The following is a 17,224-nucleotide window of genomic DNA, read 5'->3' as shown; positions in this document are numbered from 1 at the left end:
CGCACAGAAGTCCCTCCCCTCCCCAAACCCCGCCCTCCTCAGACTCCACCCCCAAAATATCCAGGTATTTCTCAGCCTGGATCTGGCAACCCTAAGTCATGAAGACACTGAATGTTGTGTTCCCTCGTTAAGCCCCAGGAGTTTTTTTGGTCATTACAGATTTGCCAAATACTACAAGCAGGCCAACGGAAAGGAGGAGAGGACTCTGATCAAAGCTTATGGCATCCGCTTTGACATCCTGGTCTTCGGCATGGTAATGGCAGCCTCGTTTTCCTTCATGGCCAGAAATTTCAGACTGAGAAACTGGAGTATAAAAACAGTAGCCACCAGAGGAAAATGAAAGTTGGAAGGAATGATTGGACTTCCTAGCAATTGTGGCATGAATCAAATTTCTGTTATTTTTCTGAGCATCTTGGCTATAAGAACATAAGAGAAACCATGTTGGATCAGGCCAATGGCCCATCCCCCTATTGCCCCCCCAAGCACCAAGAACACAGAGCATCACTGCCCAGACATAAGAACATAAGAGAAGCCATGCTGTATCAGGCCAACGGCCCACCCAGTCCGTGTCACCCATTGGCCAAAACCCAAGTGCCGTCAGGAAGTCCACCAGCAGGGTCTGAACTCCAGAAGCCCTCCCCCTGTTGCCCCCCCTCCAAAGCGGGGTTTTCCCCGCCCCCCGGCCCGATTTGGTAGCCCTAGCGGGGCGAGACTCCACCACGGTGTCTTCGAATTGTGTGGCGCGTTTGCCCTGGCGCCGCATCTGTGGACGGGTGTCAGAGACCGCGGCCAGTGGCCAGCGTCCCTGGCATGAGTGGTCGCTGGCTCAGGCTACGGCTGAGGGAGCGCATCGAGCATGGCCACGCCAAAGCAGCTCTCTCTTCGAATCGCAGGGCACGTTCACTCCGGCGCCGCCTCTGTGGGCAGGGGCAGAGACCGCGGCCAGTGGCCAGCGTCCCCGACGTGAGTGGCGGCCGCCTCAGCCTATGGCTGAGGGGGCGCATTGAGCGTGGGCCCCCCAAATTAGCTTTATAATATAGAGAGATAATAATATGATCTTTACTAAATGTCCTAGTCATTCATATCACAGTGTTTGCTTGTTTGTTGTATTTCCTTCTGAACCTACCAAGCAAAGAGAAGAGGTCTGCTCTGCTAGTTCTCTACCTGCATGGAATTCTTTAAAAAAATATATGGAGAAATATTTAAAGCTGGAATTCTACTCCCCGCCCCTCCTGAAGTCTCAAGTGGTACAGTTCAAGCTCAGGGTTTTGGTGGCTTGTTGTCCCACATGTCTAACCCAGGCCTAACAGGCACCGCACGCTTTGTGTACATGGATTGTGAGAAAGGACGAGAGCATCCATCTAGCAGGAATCTAGGGTTGTCAACCTCCAGGTGGTGGCTGGAGATCTCCTGGGATTACAATTGATCTCCAGGCGACAGAGATCAGTTCACCTGGAGGAAATGGCCACTTTGGAAGGTGGACTCAGTGGCATTATAGCGCACAGAAGTCCCTCCCCTCCCCAAACCCCGCCCTCCTCAGACTCCACCCCCAAAATATCCAGGTATTTCTCAGCCTGGATCTGGCAACCCTAAGTCATGAAGACACTGAATGTTGTGTTCCCTCGTTAAGCCCCAGGAGTTTTTTTGGTCATTACAGATTTGCCAAATACTACAAGCAGGCCAACGGAAAGGAGGAGAGGACTCTGATCAAAGCTTATGGCATCCGCTTTGACATCCTGGTCTTCGGCATGGTAATGGCAGCCTCGTTTTCCTTCATGGCCAGAAATTTCAGACTGAGAAACTGGAGTATAAAAACAGTAGCCACCAGAGGAAAATGAAAGTTGGAAGGAATGATTGGACTTCCTAGCAATTGTGGCATGAATCAAATTTCTGTTATTTTTCTGAGCATCTTGGCTATAAGAACATAAGAGAAACCATGTTGGATCAGGCCAATGGCCCATCCCCCTATTGCCCCCCCAAGCACCAAGAACACAGAGCATCACTGCCCAGACATAAGAACATAAGAGAAGCCATGCTGTATCAGGCCAACGGCCCACCCAGTCCGTGTCACCCATTGGCCAAAACCCAAGTGCCGTCAGGAAGTCCACCAGCAGGGTCTGAACTCCAGAAGCCCTCCCCCTGTTGCCCCCCCCAAGCACCAAGAATACAGACCATCACTTGCCCCAGTCATAAGAACATAAAAGAAGCCATGTTGGGCTCACCCAGTCCAACACTCTGTGTCACCCAGTGGCCAAAACCCAAGTGCCGTCAGGAGGTCCACCAGCAGGGTCAGAACTCCAGAAGCCCTCCCCCTGTTGCCCCCCCCCAAGCACCAAGAATACAGAGCATCACTGGCCCAGACATAAGAACATAAGAGAAGCCATGTTGGATCAGGCCTGTGGCCCACCCAGTCCAACACTCTGTGTCACCCAGTGGCCAAAACCCAAGTGCCGTCAGGGGGTCCACCAGTGGGGCTATAACTCTTGGACCCCCCCCCCCAAGCACCATGTAATATCCCACCCCACCCCAAGTTTATATAGCTCCATCCAGGGCTGTAGCGCTGCAGGAGGTCTCAGATGTTCCACCCCCTCTCCCCAATCTTCAGTCCAAACTGTATGTGCCTGTTTCCTAACAGAGATATGAGAAAACACACACACAGCTTGTATCCTGCCCGATTGTTCCTCTTTCCAGTGTTCTGTGGCTAATGCACAGAGAGGCAATGTGGTGGCGGTCAAGCATCTGGTACTTGCTTAATTTCTGATTAAACTTTATATTGAATATGATTTCTGCCCGTTTGCAGTCACTCACCACCCCTCCTGAAGGCCATTCACACATTATGATCCACACAGGTTGTGTCTGGATTCCCTGCTGTGACTTTGCCAGATGTGAGTTGTGGGTCTGGAAAATAGCCTGTGAGGGGAGGGGAGATTGTGACTCCTTCTCATCACGGTTGCAGTCTGAATTGGACACAGCCAGTGTTCCCTCTAAGCATGGGTCATTCCGTAGAAAAAGAGGTGCAAACTCATTAGCATAACTTATTTGCACATGCCACACCCCATGACATCACCGGAAGTGTGTCAGAAGGCCACACCCACTGCAACTTACCTATCTGCTTCTTGCTCCTCGTGGCCCCAGGGCTGTTGGGAGCAGGGGGTGGGGCTTGTTGCATGTGCCCGCTCCCTGGACTCTTTACTTCTGGAGCTCTGCTTCTGTGCGCTCCTGCAGGAAATGACCCCTGCCTCTAAGCTGAGTTAATGTGCGCTAGCTCACACTTTTTTAGCCTCCAGCTCACAGATTATTTATTGTCTTTGCTCAGGAAGGATGGCTCCAGAGCAAACTAATTTATGCAGTAGCCAAATCGCTCGCTCACAACTTTAATGCCAGGAGCTCACAAAGTAGAATTTTTGCTCACAAGACTCCACAGCTTAGAGGGGGCACTGGGCACAGCATGTGTGAGAATTACTGAGAACCTGCAATTCACATCTAAATGAAGACCAGAATTGGGAACCGACCTGAGACCCGACCTGTGTAGATGGTAATATGTGCATTTCCTCACCACCATATTTCTGGCACTTGGCAGGGCTCCATTCATGAAACAGAAATGACGGTATCTTTCTCTTCTCTTACTCTCGCTTTAAAGTTAATTTCTCTTTTGCATTTCCCAAAGGGAGGACAATTTAACTTCTTTGAGCTGCTGGTCTACATAGGTTCAGCCCTCTCCTATTTTGGCCTGGTAAGAGAGAGTTTTTTATGATGTGGCTCTCAAGGTGGGAAGGGATGATTTCTGGAGAGAAAACTCATTCCAAAGAGCTGCATTGCCAACCTCTTCTGGTGTTTATTCCCAGGCTCAATTATTTGTTGATTTCCTCATCACTTCGTACACATTTCCTTGCTTCAAATCAAACCCGGTGAAGGAATATTATTACAGGAAGAAGTGTGAGTCAGTGCCAGGGCCCAGATGGGTAAGTACCAAAGATATCCATTCCCTGATCATATTTGGGCTAGACTACCGCAGTGTGTTTTAAGTGGGGCTGCCTTTGAAGAGTGTTTCTTAGTTTAGGTTTTATTACAGTCCTTAGACCAGATATACTTACAGATATATATTATCTGTATATATTACAGATAATGCATTCCAGAAAATTAAAAGCTAATATAAAGAAGAGTGTTATATGTAATATAAAGCTAATATAAGGAAGAGTGTTTCAAAGTTACAGTGGGCGCAAAATGCAGTTGGAGAAAAGGTTTTGAATCCTGACAATAACTTGGTAACTTATTGCTCAATTAAATTATTGTTCTGAAAGGTCCTAAACATTCATAGCAACAACATTTAAGGTACTGGGAGTCTTGATGCTATATCTTCTACTACTATTTATATATGATATACTATGTACATTCCTGGATGCTCAGGCTGCACGTTTCTTTGTCTCTTTTGCTGGACAGACCCTATTGTACGTGGCGTACGTCGATGAGCCGCATGTTACTATGATTGACAAAGTGCTGCAGACAAGCTTACAGAAAATTAAAGGCGAAATTATCCACGTGAGTTGGGATCTTTCTTGTACATGCAGGTGGATGTGCTGAGCTCTTTCTGACAAAATGCTGGAGTAAAGTTTGTTAGTTCTTAGAGGAGAGGAGGAGATTGGATCTATACCCCGCCCTTCACTTGGAGTCTCAGAGCGGCTTACAAACTCCTCTCCCTTCCCCTCCCCACAACAGACACCCTGTGAGGTGGGTGGGGCTGAGAGAGCTCTGACACAAACGGCTCTTTTTCAAGGACAGCTGTGCCAGAGCTTGTGACTGACCCAAGGTCACACCAGCAGGTGCAAGTGGAGGAGTGGGGAATCAAACCCGGTTCTCCCAGATTAGAGTCCGCACACTTAACCACTACACCATAAGGCTCTAGTTTTAATAATAGTTTACGGCAGAGGTCCTCAGCGTGGTGCCCAGGGGTCCCATAACACCCACCAACGCCTAGTGTTCTTAGAAAGCAGGAGTGGCCATGTGGAGCTTTTGCCCAGCAGCACTTCTGATTGGCCTTTGGAGATTTGATTGGCTGTGCCTGTGCGGATTTTTCAAAATGTTGCTTTGGCAGCAGCTGCTGCCCCCACAGCACAAGGAGCTTCACGGTGTTACTGAAGGTAAGGTGGGCAGCCATTTTGTGCCTGACTCCGCGTCCTGTGGCAGCCATTTTGAGAATGACAAAGGTGCCCACAGGCTCAGGAAGGTTGAGGACCACTGGTGTGTGGTATATATGACTGACCAGAGGGTGCGAAGGGACAGAAAAACTGAATGTGTGCAGCAATGGGTGAAGGGTCACCTCAGAAGGAACAGCCTTGCCCCCCCTCCAAGCATTACCCTTCCGAGCACCCCACCCTGCTTATTTCTTTGGAGCAGTGGGGCTCACCCCATTGCTGGGACCGACGTGCTTCAGGGGATGATGTCTCTCACTGGCTCATCTCTGAGGGGACTCTGCCCCGTTGCCTCCTTTACTTCTTCTACCCTTTCCTTGCTGCTGCTCTTGAAGTTTGGCTTTGGAGCACAGTTGCTGCCTCCCTTAGCCACAGGTTTAAATCCCACTCTGATCAGTGCTGTGGTTGATGTTTACAACGCCTTTCTTAGCACCCGCCAAGTGTAGTGCACCCAGTCTGGTGCAGTGGTTAAGTGTGTAGACTCTAATCCGGGAGAACTGGGTTTCATTCCCCAGTCCTCCACTTGCAGCTGCTGGATGACCTTGGGCAAGCCATAGTTCTGACAAGAGCTGTCCTTGAAAAAGAGCCGTTTGTGTCAGAGTTCTCTCAGCCCCACCTGCCTCACAGGGTGTCTGTTGTGGGGAGGGGAAGGGGAAGGAGATTGTAAACTGCTCTGAGACTCCGAGTGAAGGGCAGGGTATAAATCCAATCTCCTCCTCCTCCTCCTTCCTCCAAAGTGGGTGGGGCCGGGTGGCGCTCTCGGCCAGTCGGGCTTCTGATTTACCATTGAAGAACTGATTGACTATTCAGATTAAAATAACATATTGGGCACTTCCACACACGCTGAATAATGCACTTTCAATCGACATGCAATGTGCTTTCATGATTGTCTGCAAGGGAGTTTTTGTCATTTCACACCAAAGAGTTTCACACCAAAGAGATTGTCTGCAAGGGAGTTTTTGTCATTTCACACAGCAACACTTCTCATAAATGGGCAGATATTGACAGCACATCTCAGAAAAAGCTCAAGGCTTTACATCACACTTCCTTCCATAATCACTGCCTTGAGAGCTTGACCTTTTTCTGAGATGTGCTGTCAGTAACTGCCCATTTATGAGAAGTGTTGCTGTAACTCACAAGAGTGCATATAACCTATTTGAAGATATATTGTTTCAGTCACTGAGGAAGTTCTTCGAAACGGAGTTCTTAATATCTGGATTCTTCGTTCATCATTCTTCATACGTCTTCATCTCAAGAGGAAACTTTTCTACGTTAAGATTGGACTTGATTCTGCTTATATGATTGTAATTGTATCAGTGCTTTGGCCTTTATTGAACCCGTGTTAGCATCTTTTTCACAGAGATTACTATTCCCTTGTGTACCTACACTGTGAGGAATTTCAGACAGACGATATAATCCGGAACGGTTCCCAAACAGTTTCTGGTCTGTCATTTCAGACAGAACCGTTTTAGAACCGGTTCCCTACCGGAATATATTTGTACGTTCACATACAAACGCTTCTGTCCCATTTAGGAAACGGGGCTGAAGCGTTTTACCTGTTAACCGCTTCCAAGTAGTCTTCAGTTTCCTCTCCCGGTTCCAATGCGCCTTTTCCCGCCGTTTTTCGCCTGAGCGGGCGATCTCCAGTTTTTTTTTTAAGTTTGCTTTATAGCGGTATAACGCTATAATGGAACAGCAATATATCAATGCCATTGGAATGCCTGGAGTGTTTTTATAGTGCTATAGCGCTATAAAGCGAACGTTAAAAAAAAATAAGCCGGAGATCACCGGCGTGGGCGAAAAACAGTGGGGAAAAAGCGGTGCAGTCTGAAATGGCAAACCGCTTCAGATCCAGCTCTTTACCGGAAGGGGAAAGCCATGTGTGAAATGGCAGCCCTATACTGGTTTACTCATGATGGATCAAAAATAGCTTCAAAACGGGTTAAAAAGAGTAATGTGAAATTCCTCCGTGTGTTCCTCTTTGGTTGCTGTTAGAATTCCGAAGGCGTACACAGGCTCAAAAAGGTTGGGGAGCCCTGGCCTAGCCATTTCTGAACGTATACACCATATGTCTTTCAACTGCAGAGACGCTTGGGCGATTTCACGCGTTTTGCCAAACTCCCACCGCGACATCCGGACGAAGCCGAAGCTCTTGGAAAAGCCCCAGAGCTGCAGCCCCTTCAAAAGAAAGAGGGTGCCGCTCCCCACCACCAGCGTCCTTCCTGGTGCTGCTGCAACAAATGCCGCCCAGCGGAGCCCTACTGGGAGCAGCTCTGCTGCCGGAGGAAAGACGGGGCCTGCGTCACCACCTCGGCCCTGTTTCAGCAGCTCGTCCTGTCCAGACCGGCATTGGAGTTCATCCTCCTCTACGAAGACCCCTTGTTGGACCTCAAGGCAGAGACGCTTAACAAGCAGCTCCGGCACGCTGCGTACAAGCAGTACATCCGCTGGCGCTTCGGAGACGACGGCAACCTAGGCAAACGGGCCGTCCTCCCGAACTGCTGCCGGTGGAGCATCAGAGAGGCCTTTCCCAGCGAGGACGGCCAGTACACTGGCTTCAGGAAGAAGAAATAACTCTGCGTGCGGAGAGCCTTCGTAGCATGGCCTTGGCGCACGCCGGGATGAAATCGGTGCATCGGGGACCTGCGAGGAAACGTGGGGGGGGGGGAAATTTAGAAATCCCCACCCACCGCCAACATCTCTCACTGCCAGGAGTCTGTAAACACTGTGTAGGGATGCCAGCCTCCAGGCGGAGCCAGGAGATCTCCCGGAATTACAACTGAACCCCAGACTACAGAGATCAATTCCCCTGGAGAAAATGGCTGCTTTGGAGGGTGGACTCTGTAGCATCACAATCCTGCTGAGTGCCTTCCCCACCCCAAACTGCACCCTCTCCAGGCTCCACTCCCCCCAAATATCCAGGAATTCCCCAACCCAGAAGTAGCAACCATTGTTCCCTCTAAGCTGTGGAGTCTTGTGAGCACAAATTCTCCTTTGTGAGCAACTGGCATTATAGTTGTGAGCCAGCGATTAGGCTACTGCCTAAATCAGTTTGCTCCTGAGCCCTCCTTCCGGAGCTGAGACACTAAATAATCTGTGAGCTGGAGGCTAAAAACCTGTGAGCTAGCTCACACTGACTCAGCTTAGAGGGAACACATAAGAACATAAGAGACGCCAATGTTGGATCAGGCCAAAGGCCCATCCAGTCCAACACTCTGTATCACACAGTGGCCAGAAATACCAGGTGCCACCAGGAGGTCCACCAGTGGGGCCAGGACATTAGAAGCCCTCCCACTGTTGACCCCGCCAAGCACCAAGATGACAGAGCATCACCTGCCCCAGAGTCCCTATCTATACCTTGTGGCTAATAGCCACTGATGGACCTCTGCTCCATATGCTTATCTAATTCCCTTTTGAAGCCGTCCATGCTTGTAGCCCCCACCACTTCCTGTGGCAGTGAATTCCAAGTGTTAATCACTCTTTGGGTGAAGAAGTACTTCCTTTTATCCGTTCTAACCCGACCGCTCAGCAATTTCATGTAGTGCCCACGAGTTCTTGCATTGTGAATACTTTGTGAAATACACTGGTGGCAACACCCTATCCTCTCCCCCCCACCCCTTTGCCTCGCTCTTAGCATCCCACACCAATGCCCCCTCTAAGCTGTGGAGTCTTGTGAGCGAAAAAATCAATTTTGTGAGCTCCTGGCATTAAAGTTGTGAGCGAGCGATTTGGCTCCCGCATAAATTTGTTTGCTCTGGAGCCGTCCTTCCTGAGCTGAGAGCAAGCTAATGTGTGAGCCGGTGGCTGAAAAACCGTGAGCTAGCTCAGCTTTGAGGGAACACAGTTCCACACCTCCTGCAGCATACTCAGCACGTAGGGATGCCAGGCTCCAGGTAGGATCTGGGGATCCCCCGGAATTACAGCTTCTCTCCAGACTGCAGAGAACATGGCTGCTTTTTAGGGTGGTCTCTCTAGTATCACTGCTAGGTTAGCAGGAGCTGGAACTAGAGACGGGAGCTCACTCCGTCATGCGGCAACCTAGCAGTTTGAAAGCAAGAAATTGCAGATAGATAAATAGGTACCACTTCGGTGGGAAGGTAACAGCGTTCCGTGCGCCTTGGTGTTTAGTCATGCCGGCCACATGACCACGGAAACGTCTTTGGACAGCGCTGGCTCTTCGGCTTGGAAACGGAGATGAGCACCGCAACCCTAGAGTCGGATTCGACTGGTTTTCGAGCAAGGGAGACCTTTACCTTTACTTCTAGTATCACAGCCCAGTGTTCCCTCTAAGCTGAGTCAGTGCAAGCTAGCTCACAGTTTTCTAGCCTCCAGTCCACACTTTTTTGCCTTAGCTCGGGAAGGGATGGCTCCAGAGCAAGCTAATTCATGCAGCAGCCAAATCGCTGGCTCACAATTTTAATGCCAGTAGCTCACAAAGTAGAATTTTTGCTCACAGGACTCCGCAGCTTAGAGGGAGCATCATCCCTGACGAACTCTCTTGCCTCCCCAAACCGCACCTTCCCCAGGGTCTGTCCCCCAAATCTCCAGGAATTCCCTAACCCAGACTTGGCAACCCTGTGCTCCCTCCCTCCCTTCCCTTCGCCTTGCTCTCAACATTCCATGCCTCCCGGACTCCTGGAGCATACTCGGGCTGTCTTTTCAAAGTTTTCTTTTGGCTCGTTCACAAAATCTTCTCAGTAGATTTGGGGGTCCCCTCCAATGCTCCCGCTAAGCTGTGGAGTCTTGTGAGCAAAAATTTGAGCCAGTTTGGTGTAGTGGTGAAGTGCGCAAACTGTAATCTGGGAGAACCGGGTTTGATTCCCCACTCCTCCACTTGCACCTGGCTGGATGACCTTGGGCAAGCCGAAGTTCTGATAAGAGCTGTTCTTGAAAAAAGAGCAGTTTCTGTCAGAACTCTCTCAGCCCCACCTGCCTCCCAGGGTGTCTGTGGTGGGGAGGGGGAGGGAAAGGAGTTTGTCAGCCGCTCTGAGACACCTTTGGGTAGTGAAGGGCGGGGTATAAATCCAGTCTCCTCTTCCAGTTTGGTGTCGTGATTAAGGGTGCGGACTCTAATCTGGGAGAACCGGGTTTGATTCCCCACTCCTCCACTTGCACCTGCTGATGTGACCTTGGGTCAGTCACAAGCTCTGGCACAGCTGTCCTTGAAAAAGAGCAGTTTCTGTCCGAGATCTCTCAGCCCCGCCCACCTCACAGGGTGTCTGTTGTGGGGAGGGGAAGGGAAAGGAGTTTGTAAGCCGCTCTGAGACTCCAAGTGAAGGGCGGGGTATAAATCCAATCTCTTCTTCTTCTTCTTGGGTCAGCTTCACTCCTGAGTCATAAACGGCAGTGCCAGTCAGTGATGGGCAGGCTCACCTCTGAGGCTTCCAGCAAATGACAGAAAGGAACTGGGAGAAACACCACCTTGGTTTATCTGTTAAAGCAACAAAATAGTTAGATCCTGCATAGGGCTCTTTTTTTAAAAAGTCTATTCAAAAAGGGAACAACGCTTAGGAGAAAGTCTTGCTAATCGCAGGCATCCTGGCTGTCTGGTTCCTCCGGGGAGCCATCCATCTTTTTGTGTCTTGTTTTAAGCGGTTTGGGTTGTTCTGGCCCAATGGCTCTGCTGTTTTTGTTTCTCTGGGAGGGGGGAAAGAAAAGACGATGTCAGCTGCAGGCACCAGGTTGATTGCCGCTTCATTTCTGGCATCGGTTCTTCGCGGCAGGCTCATCTATCGCGCTTCCAGCGACTGTTCTGTAATGCATTTTTAACTGACTTATGTTTGTGCAGCTTTATTTGGTATGGACTAAACGGAAGGTTACACAGACCACGGAGTCCACATATCCCTTCTCGGCAGCTAGTTTCACTACAAGGCCACTTTGATGGGGTGGGCAGAGCAGGAAGGGTCTAAATCCCCTTCCTCTAAATGGCTGGCACCCAAAGGCTCAATACAGCCTTTGGCGTCTCTGGGCATTGAGCTAAGGCCCTGACAGTTGCCGATCCCTTTGTTATCACGACGGCAGTCCTCAGCATAGACAAGGACAGAGAAAAGGCGATCACTTCACTCAAAGCGAGCGCATGGAACTCACTGCCACATGACATGAGGCATAATGATGGCAGCCTTCAGCACAGACAAGGACAGAGAGAAGGAAATACGTCACAGAGCTTATGGAACTCACTGCCACATGATGTAGCGATGGCAATGAGTTTTAGTTGACTTTAAATGAGGATTTGGCAAATTCAGGGAGGAGGGGTCAATCAGAGGCTGTTGACCACAATCGCCAAGTAGAACCTTCATGTTCAGAGGCAGTAACCTTAGGAATACCAGTGCCGGTAGGGCAATAATGGAGAAGTTTTGGCCTCTTTGCTCGCACCACGTCTGAGGTCATCTAGTGATCACTGTGTCAAACAGGATGCTGGACTAGACAGCCATTGGTCTGGTCCTCTGTTTTAGACCTCGGTTAGGTAGTTTTGCATTTCATAGTAGGTCACTTACTGTTAGGGGCCGTGGTGGCTCTGAGGTTAAGACACTGAGCTGCAGACCGGAAGGTCAGTAGTTCAGCAGTTCGTGACCCGAGTGCCGCATGACGGAGTGAGCTCCCGTCTCTGGCCCCAGCTCCTGCCCAACCTAGCAGTTCGAAAGCAAGAAATTGCAAGTAGATAAAGAGGTACTGGTTCGGTGGGAAGGGAACAGCGTTCCGTGCACCTCGGTGTCTAGTCACACCGGCCACATGACCACAGAAACGTCTTCGAACAGCGCTGGCTCTTCTTGGAAACGGAGATGAGCACCGCATCCCTAGAGTCGGATTCAACTGGCTTTCAAGCAAGGGAGACCTTTACCTTTACCTTATACTTATTGTTAGAACGCTTGCAGTGGGTTACCCATTCTGCATGGTAGGATGCCGCTGCCCTGTTTCCAGGTGGGACCCGGGGATCCCCTGGAATTATAGCTCACCTCTGCAGAACAGAGATGAGTTCCCCTGGAGAAAATGGCTGCTTTGGAGGGGTGGACTCTATGGCACTGTGCCCCACTGATGTCCCTGTCCTCCCCCGGCTCCACCCCCAAATCTCCAGCGGTTTCTCAACCTGGATCTGGCAGCCTGATTACTCTGCACATAGCTTCCTGTGCGTCGCTGCCACATGGAACGATTTGAAATGGACTCCGTGTGACAGTTGGTGTGACAGTCACTGTAACATGTCCACTAGCCCCACTAAGACCTTATTTTATTGCATTACTGTCAAAGCTTCAAAAGGTACTAGTCCTCAGTGAGTTTTACTGGCTAGATGGCCTGCTTGCACGTGTCTGTGTTAATCACTGTGGTCCATTGATTGTATGGGGGGGGGAACTATCTTCCATTTCACGGATCTTTGCCTGGTCGCAGAACATAAACTAGTAGCCGGGTGGCTTATTACATTCCCGAGCTAAGGTTTCTGCACTGATGTGAACAATGCTTAGTCATTTGGGGAACCACTGGGGCATGTTAAGAACACAAGGGACGCCAATGTTGGATCAGGCCAATGGCCCATCCAGTCCAACACTGTGTCACACAGTGGCCAAAAATACCAGGGGCCATCAGGAGGTCCAACAGCAGGGCCAGGACACTAGAAGCCCTCCCACTGTTGCCCCCCCCCCCAAGCACCAAAAATACAGAGCATCTGGTGCCAGCCTGAGAGTTCCTATCTATACCTTCTGGCTAAGAGCCACCAATGGACCTCTGCTCCATATGTTCATCCAATTCCCTCTTATAAGAACACAAGAGAAGCCAATGTTGGGTCAGGCCAAAGGCCCATCCAGTCCAACACTTTGTGTCACAGTGGCCAAAAATACCAGGTGCCATCAGGAGGTCCACCAGTGGGGCCAGGACATTAGAGGCCCTCCCACTGTTGCATTTTAATTTTCAGTTTTTATATACATTTTTTGTTAATTTACTGCCTCTGTGGGTTCATATGAAAATAAAGGTTTTGTAGAACACACTGTGTGCGTGATTAATCCATGTATTTTGCATTTCTGCTTTTTAAAAATCTGCTGATGTATCCTAGATGGTCGAGGCTAGCCTGGTCTCATCAGATCTCGGAAACTAAGCCGGCTCAGCCCTCGTTAGTACTTAGGCGAGAGACCACCCAGGAAGTCCAGGGTCACCAGGCAGAGGCAGGCAATGGCCAACCACCCCTGCTCATCTCTTGTCTTGAAAACCCTGCAGGGTTGCCACAAGTTAGCTGCAGTGCTTTCCTTGTATCTGTACAGTGTCCTGCTTTGTAAAGACTCCCAGTCTAAACCTTCTCTCCATGCAAGACAGGCCCCGATAAAGCCTCAAACCCCCATCCTCAATACTTTGTTGTTGTTCAGTTGCACAGTCGAGTCCGACTCTTCGCGACCCCATGAACTACATCAAGCCAGGCCCTCCTGTCTTCTGTCATACTCCGGAGTTTGCTTAATTTAATTCATTAAATTCATCCTCAATACACACACAGTCTAATTCTATAACATTTGCTTAGAAGTAATCTCTCCTGCGGTGGCTCAACTGGTTAAGATGCTGAACTGCAGGCTGTGGAAGGTCAGTAGTTCAGCAGTTCGAGACCCGGGTGCCGCAAGACGGAGTGAGCTCCCGTCTCTAGTTCCAGCTCCTGCCAACCTAGCAGTTTGAAAGCAAGAAATTGCAAGTAGATAAATAGGTACCACTTCGGTGGGAAGGTAACAGTGTTCCGTGCGCCTTGGTGTTTAGTCATGCCGGCCACATGACCACGGAAACGTCTTCGGACAGCGCTGGCTCTTCGGCTTTGAAACGGAGATGAGCACCGCAACCCTAGAGTCGGATTCGACTGGCTTTCGAGCAAGGGAACCTTTACCTTTACCTAATCTCTCCTTATATGTAATTGTGAAGTGGGGTGGCACTTTCCAGCTCTCCCACTGGCTGTGCAATGCATTCCCTCCCAGGGCTCTTTTTGTAGAAAAAGCCCAGCAGGAACTCATTAGCAGAATAGGCCACACCCAACAGCAGAAACTAATTAGCATATTAGGCCACACCCCGACAGCACAGCTCATTAGCACATTAGGCCGCACCCCCATGTTACCAGAAGTGTGGTCATCCAGCCACACCCACCTTTTGCTTCTTATTCTGTTTACCTTGTTTGTTGTCAAAACCCAGGGCCTTTTTTTGTAGCAGGAACTCCTTTGCATGTTAGGCCACACACCCCTAACATAGCCAATCCTAATGAGTTCCTGCTGTTGGGTGTGGCCTATTATGCTAATGAGTTCCTGCTGGGTGTGGCCAACTCGGGAGCCAGCCGGAACTCCGTTCCTGTGCGTTCCTGCCCCAAAATAGCCCTGCCCTCAGCCATTGGCCCATCAGCTGCTACTCAAGAGTACTCGTGTGCCATTGGCCGGCTGCTGGGTCACTTCACAATTATATATAAAGAGAGATTATAATTATTGTATGGCAGTGGGTGTACAACCAGGAGATCTGAAGGTTGTCTGGCAGCCTGAAACTCTAGCTCTTTTTATGGCGACCTAGGTTTATTTTTTGGGTTGAGAGAACTGTGACTGGCTGAAGGTTACCCAGCTGGCTTCATGTGGAGGAGTAGGGAATCGAACCTGGTTCTCCAGATTAGAGTCCGCCGCTCTTAACCTCTACACCAGACTGGCTCTCAGAGTCAGAAGTAATTATTATCCAGCGGAATGAGGATTGCTCCCAAGCGAGTGTGAACAGGAATGCAGAGGATGTAACTGTTATGTCAGTGGACTTCCTGCTCAGGTTTACCGCCTCAGTGAGTTGTGTTGGATGCACATGGTTGTTGGCTGCATAGTAACGACATGCAAATCCTGTGCTTGCAAACTGCTTGTTTGTGACTTATTTTTCCCAGTCTGTTGGGTTGTCAAAAACTGCTGCATGTGAAGGAATTCCAGCCTCAAGCAAAAAACTTCTTCTCTGAGAAGAAGAGGAGGAGGAGATTGGATTTATACCCCGCCCTTCACTACCCAAGGGAGTCTCAGAGCAGCTTACAAACTCCTTTCCCTCCACCTCCCAACAACAGATACCCTGTGAGGTAAAAGAAGAAGGAGATTGGATTTATACCCCACCCTTCACTACCCAAAAGAGTCTCAGAGCGTCTTACAAACTCCTTTCCCTTCCCCTCCCCACAACAGACACCCTGTGAGGGAGGTGGGGCTGAGAGAGCTCTGACAGAAACTGCTCTTTTTCAAGGACAGCTCTTATCAGAACTATGGCTTGCCCAAGGTCATCCAGCAGGTGCGAGTGGAGAAGTGGGGAATCTCCCAGATGAGAGTCTTCGCACTTCACCACTACACCAAACTTTGTTTATATTTTGCCTTTCTCCCCAAGAGAGCCCCAGACTAGCTTATATTGTTCTCCTCTCCATTTTATCCTCACCACAATCCTGTGAGGTAGGTTAGTCTGAGAGAGAGAGAGAGTGACTGGCCCAAGGTCACCAACCAATGAGCTTCCATGACAGAGTGGGGATTCAAACCTGGGTCTCCCAGATGTATTTGCATCCTTTTCTCCCCAGTTTGGTTACTAAGCGGCTTTTCGCACATTGATCTCTTCGCCTCCATTTCCCCACAACAGCCCTGGGAGGTAGGCCAGGCTGCACCAGGCCCAAGATTACCCAGTGAGCTTCCATGGTAGAAGTGGGGATTCGAATTCGGGTCATCCAAGGGTCCTGATCCGCTATTCTATCCACTACACCACTGGCTCTGGCCAGATCCTAACATATGATTACAAAGGGCCAGTGAAAAGAGGAAATAATTGCATCTGCGGGTATGGACCGATCTGAACTGGTCATGACATTGGAAAGGTCCCACAAGACCTTTGAGGCTGCAAAAGAAGAAGACGGGGCTGTATTCCTTCTTCCAGGTGAGCTCCCTTTGGTGAACTCAGAGTTATCCTATCCTGACAACCAGGGGTCATTTTGTAGAAAAAGAGTTGCAGGAGCTCATCAGCATAACTTATTTGCATATCACCGGCATAACTTATTTGCATAACTGACATCACCGGAAGTGTGTCAGAAGGCAACACCCACCGCTCAGGCTCCACTGGACTGTTTTGGATTGTTAGCTATTGGTGTGTGTGTGTGTGTGCAGATCTGTCTTAGCAGAGGAGGGAGAGCTGGTACCTGAATAAAACTCGGTCTTAAAGGTGCCACTAGACTGTTTTGGACCAGGGGTGGGTGGGGGGGTGGGTGGGGGGCCTCTGCAACTTACCTGGCTGCTTCTTGCTCTGACAGGGCTGTTGGGAGCAGGGGGTGGGGTTTGTTGCATGTGCCCGCCCCCTGAGATCTTTACTCCTGTGCGCTCCTGCAAGAAATGACCCCTGCTGACAACAACCCTGTAAAGGCAGAGCAGGTGTAGCGGGAGGTCTGAGAGACAGACCACCAGGGAGTCAGCAAGGAGAATCAACAGTTGTTTATTAAGCCTGCGGTACAGCCAAATGCACCTCTCTGGGCACTTTCAAAACAGGGCATGTACTCGGAATGCAGGTTTGAGCCGACATATAGTTTTCCACAGAGTAGGGGGGGGGGATCATTTTTCCTTGGTCATTTCTTTTAGCATTCGCATGCAAGATTATTGCAGACATTGACCATGAAGCCTGAAGCATTTGTGTTCTTTTGCAAAACCACATAACATCCTTGGCTCATCACATGTCCCTCCGCCGGCTGTCCCTAAGTTCTTGAGGGCCAAAGATGCTCCTGGAGCCTCGTCTCCCAGTGGCCGGGGCCCGGGAGACTACAATTAAAGAGAAATGCCCGGTGGCGCCCGGCGCTCTCCCACCGCCGCCAACCCCAAGTTCCCGCGCCTCCTCCCCGCTCCGCCGGCAGCGGCCTTGCCTGTCTAAGTGCACAGAATCAGCAGCGCTGACAGGTGGCCATCGATCCTCTTGCTTTAAAGTAAAATAAGTTTTATCGTGGGCGTCGGAAGCTGATACCCCGAATGAAACTCTGTGGTGCCCCGGGACTCGAACTCAAAGCTCTCTCCTTAAAACTCTTCGCCATTGCAATGACGGCAGCCAGAGAAAGGGAAAGC

General features: G+C 50.0%; 1 protein-coding gene across 1 annotated transcript in view; it reads left to right on the top strand.

Annotated features, from left to right (window-relative positions):
- P2RX7 (purinergic receptor P2X, ligand gated ion channel, 7) overlaps positions 1-7,862 on the top strand; it is a 32,043-nt gene extending 24,181 nt beyond the window's left edge. The window contains exons 9-13 of the mRNA XM_015417670.1: positions 160-253; positions 3,668-3,733; positions 3,846-3,962; positions 4,441-4,539; positions 7,275-7,862. Of these exons, the coding sequence (XP_015273156.1) occupies positions 160-253; positions 3,668-3,733; positions 3,846-3,962; positions 4,441-4,539; positions 7,275-7,763 (865 nt within the window). The 3' untranslated portion in view covers positions 7,764-7,862. The remainder of the gene's footprint in view (positions 1-159; positions 254-3,667; positions 3,734-3,845; positions 3,963-4,440; positions 4,540-7,274) is intronic.
- Positions 7,863-17,224: the final 9,362 nt, after the last annotated feature.

The sequence above is a fragment of the Gekko japonicus genome, unplaced genomic scaffold (assembly GCF_001447785.1).
Source record: "Gekko japonicus isolate JY-2015 unplaced genomic scaffold, Gekko_japonicus_V1.1 scaffold64, whole genome shotgun sequence".
NCBI lineage: Eukaryota > Metazoa > Chordata > Lepidosauria > Squamata > Gekkonidae > Gekko > Gekko japonicus.
The sequence above is the reverse complement of the archived record's forward strand: the minus strand, read 5'-3'. Positions and strand labels throughout refer to the sequence as shown.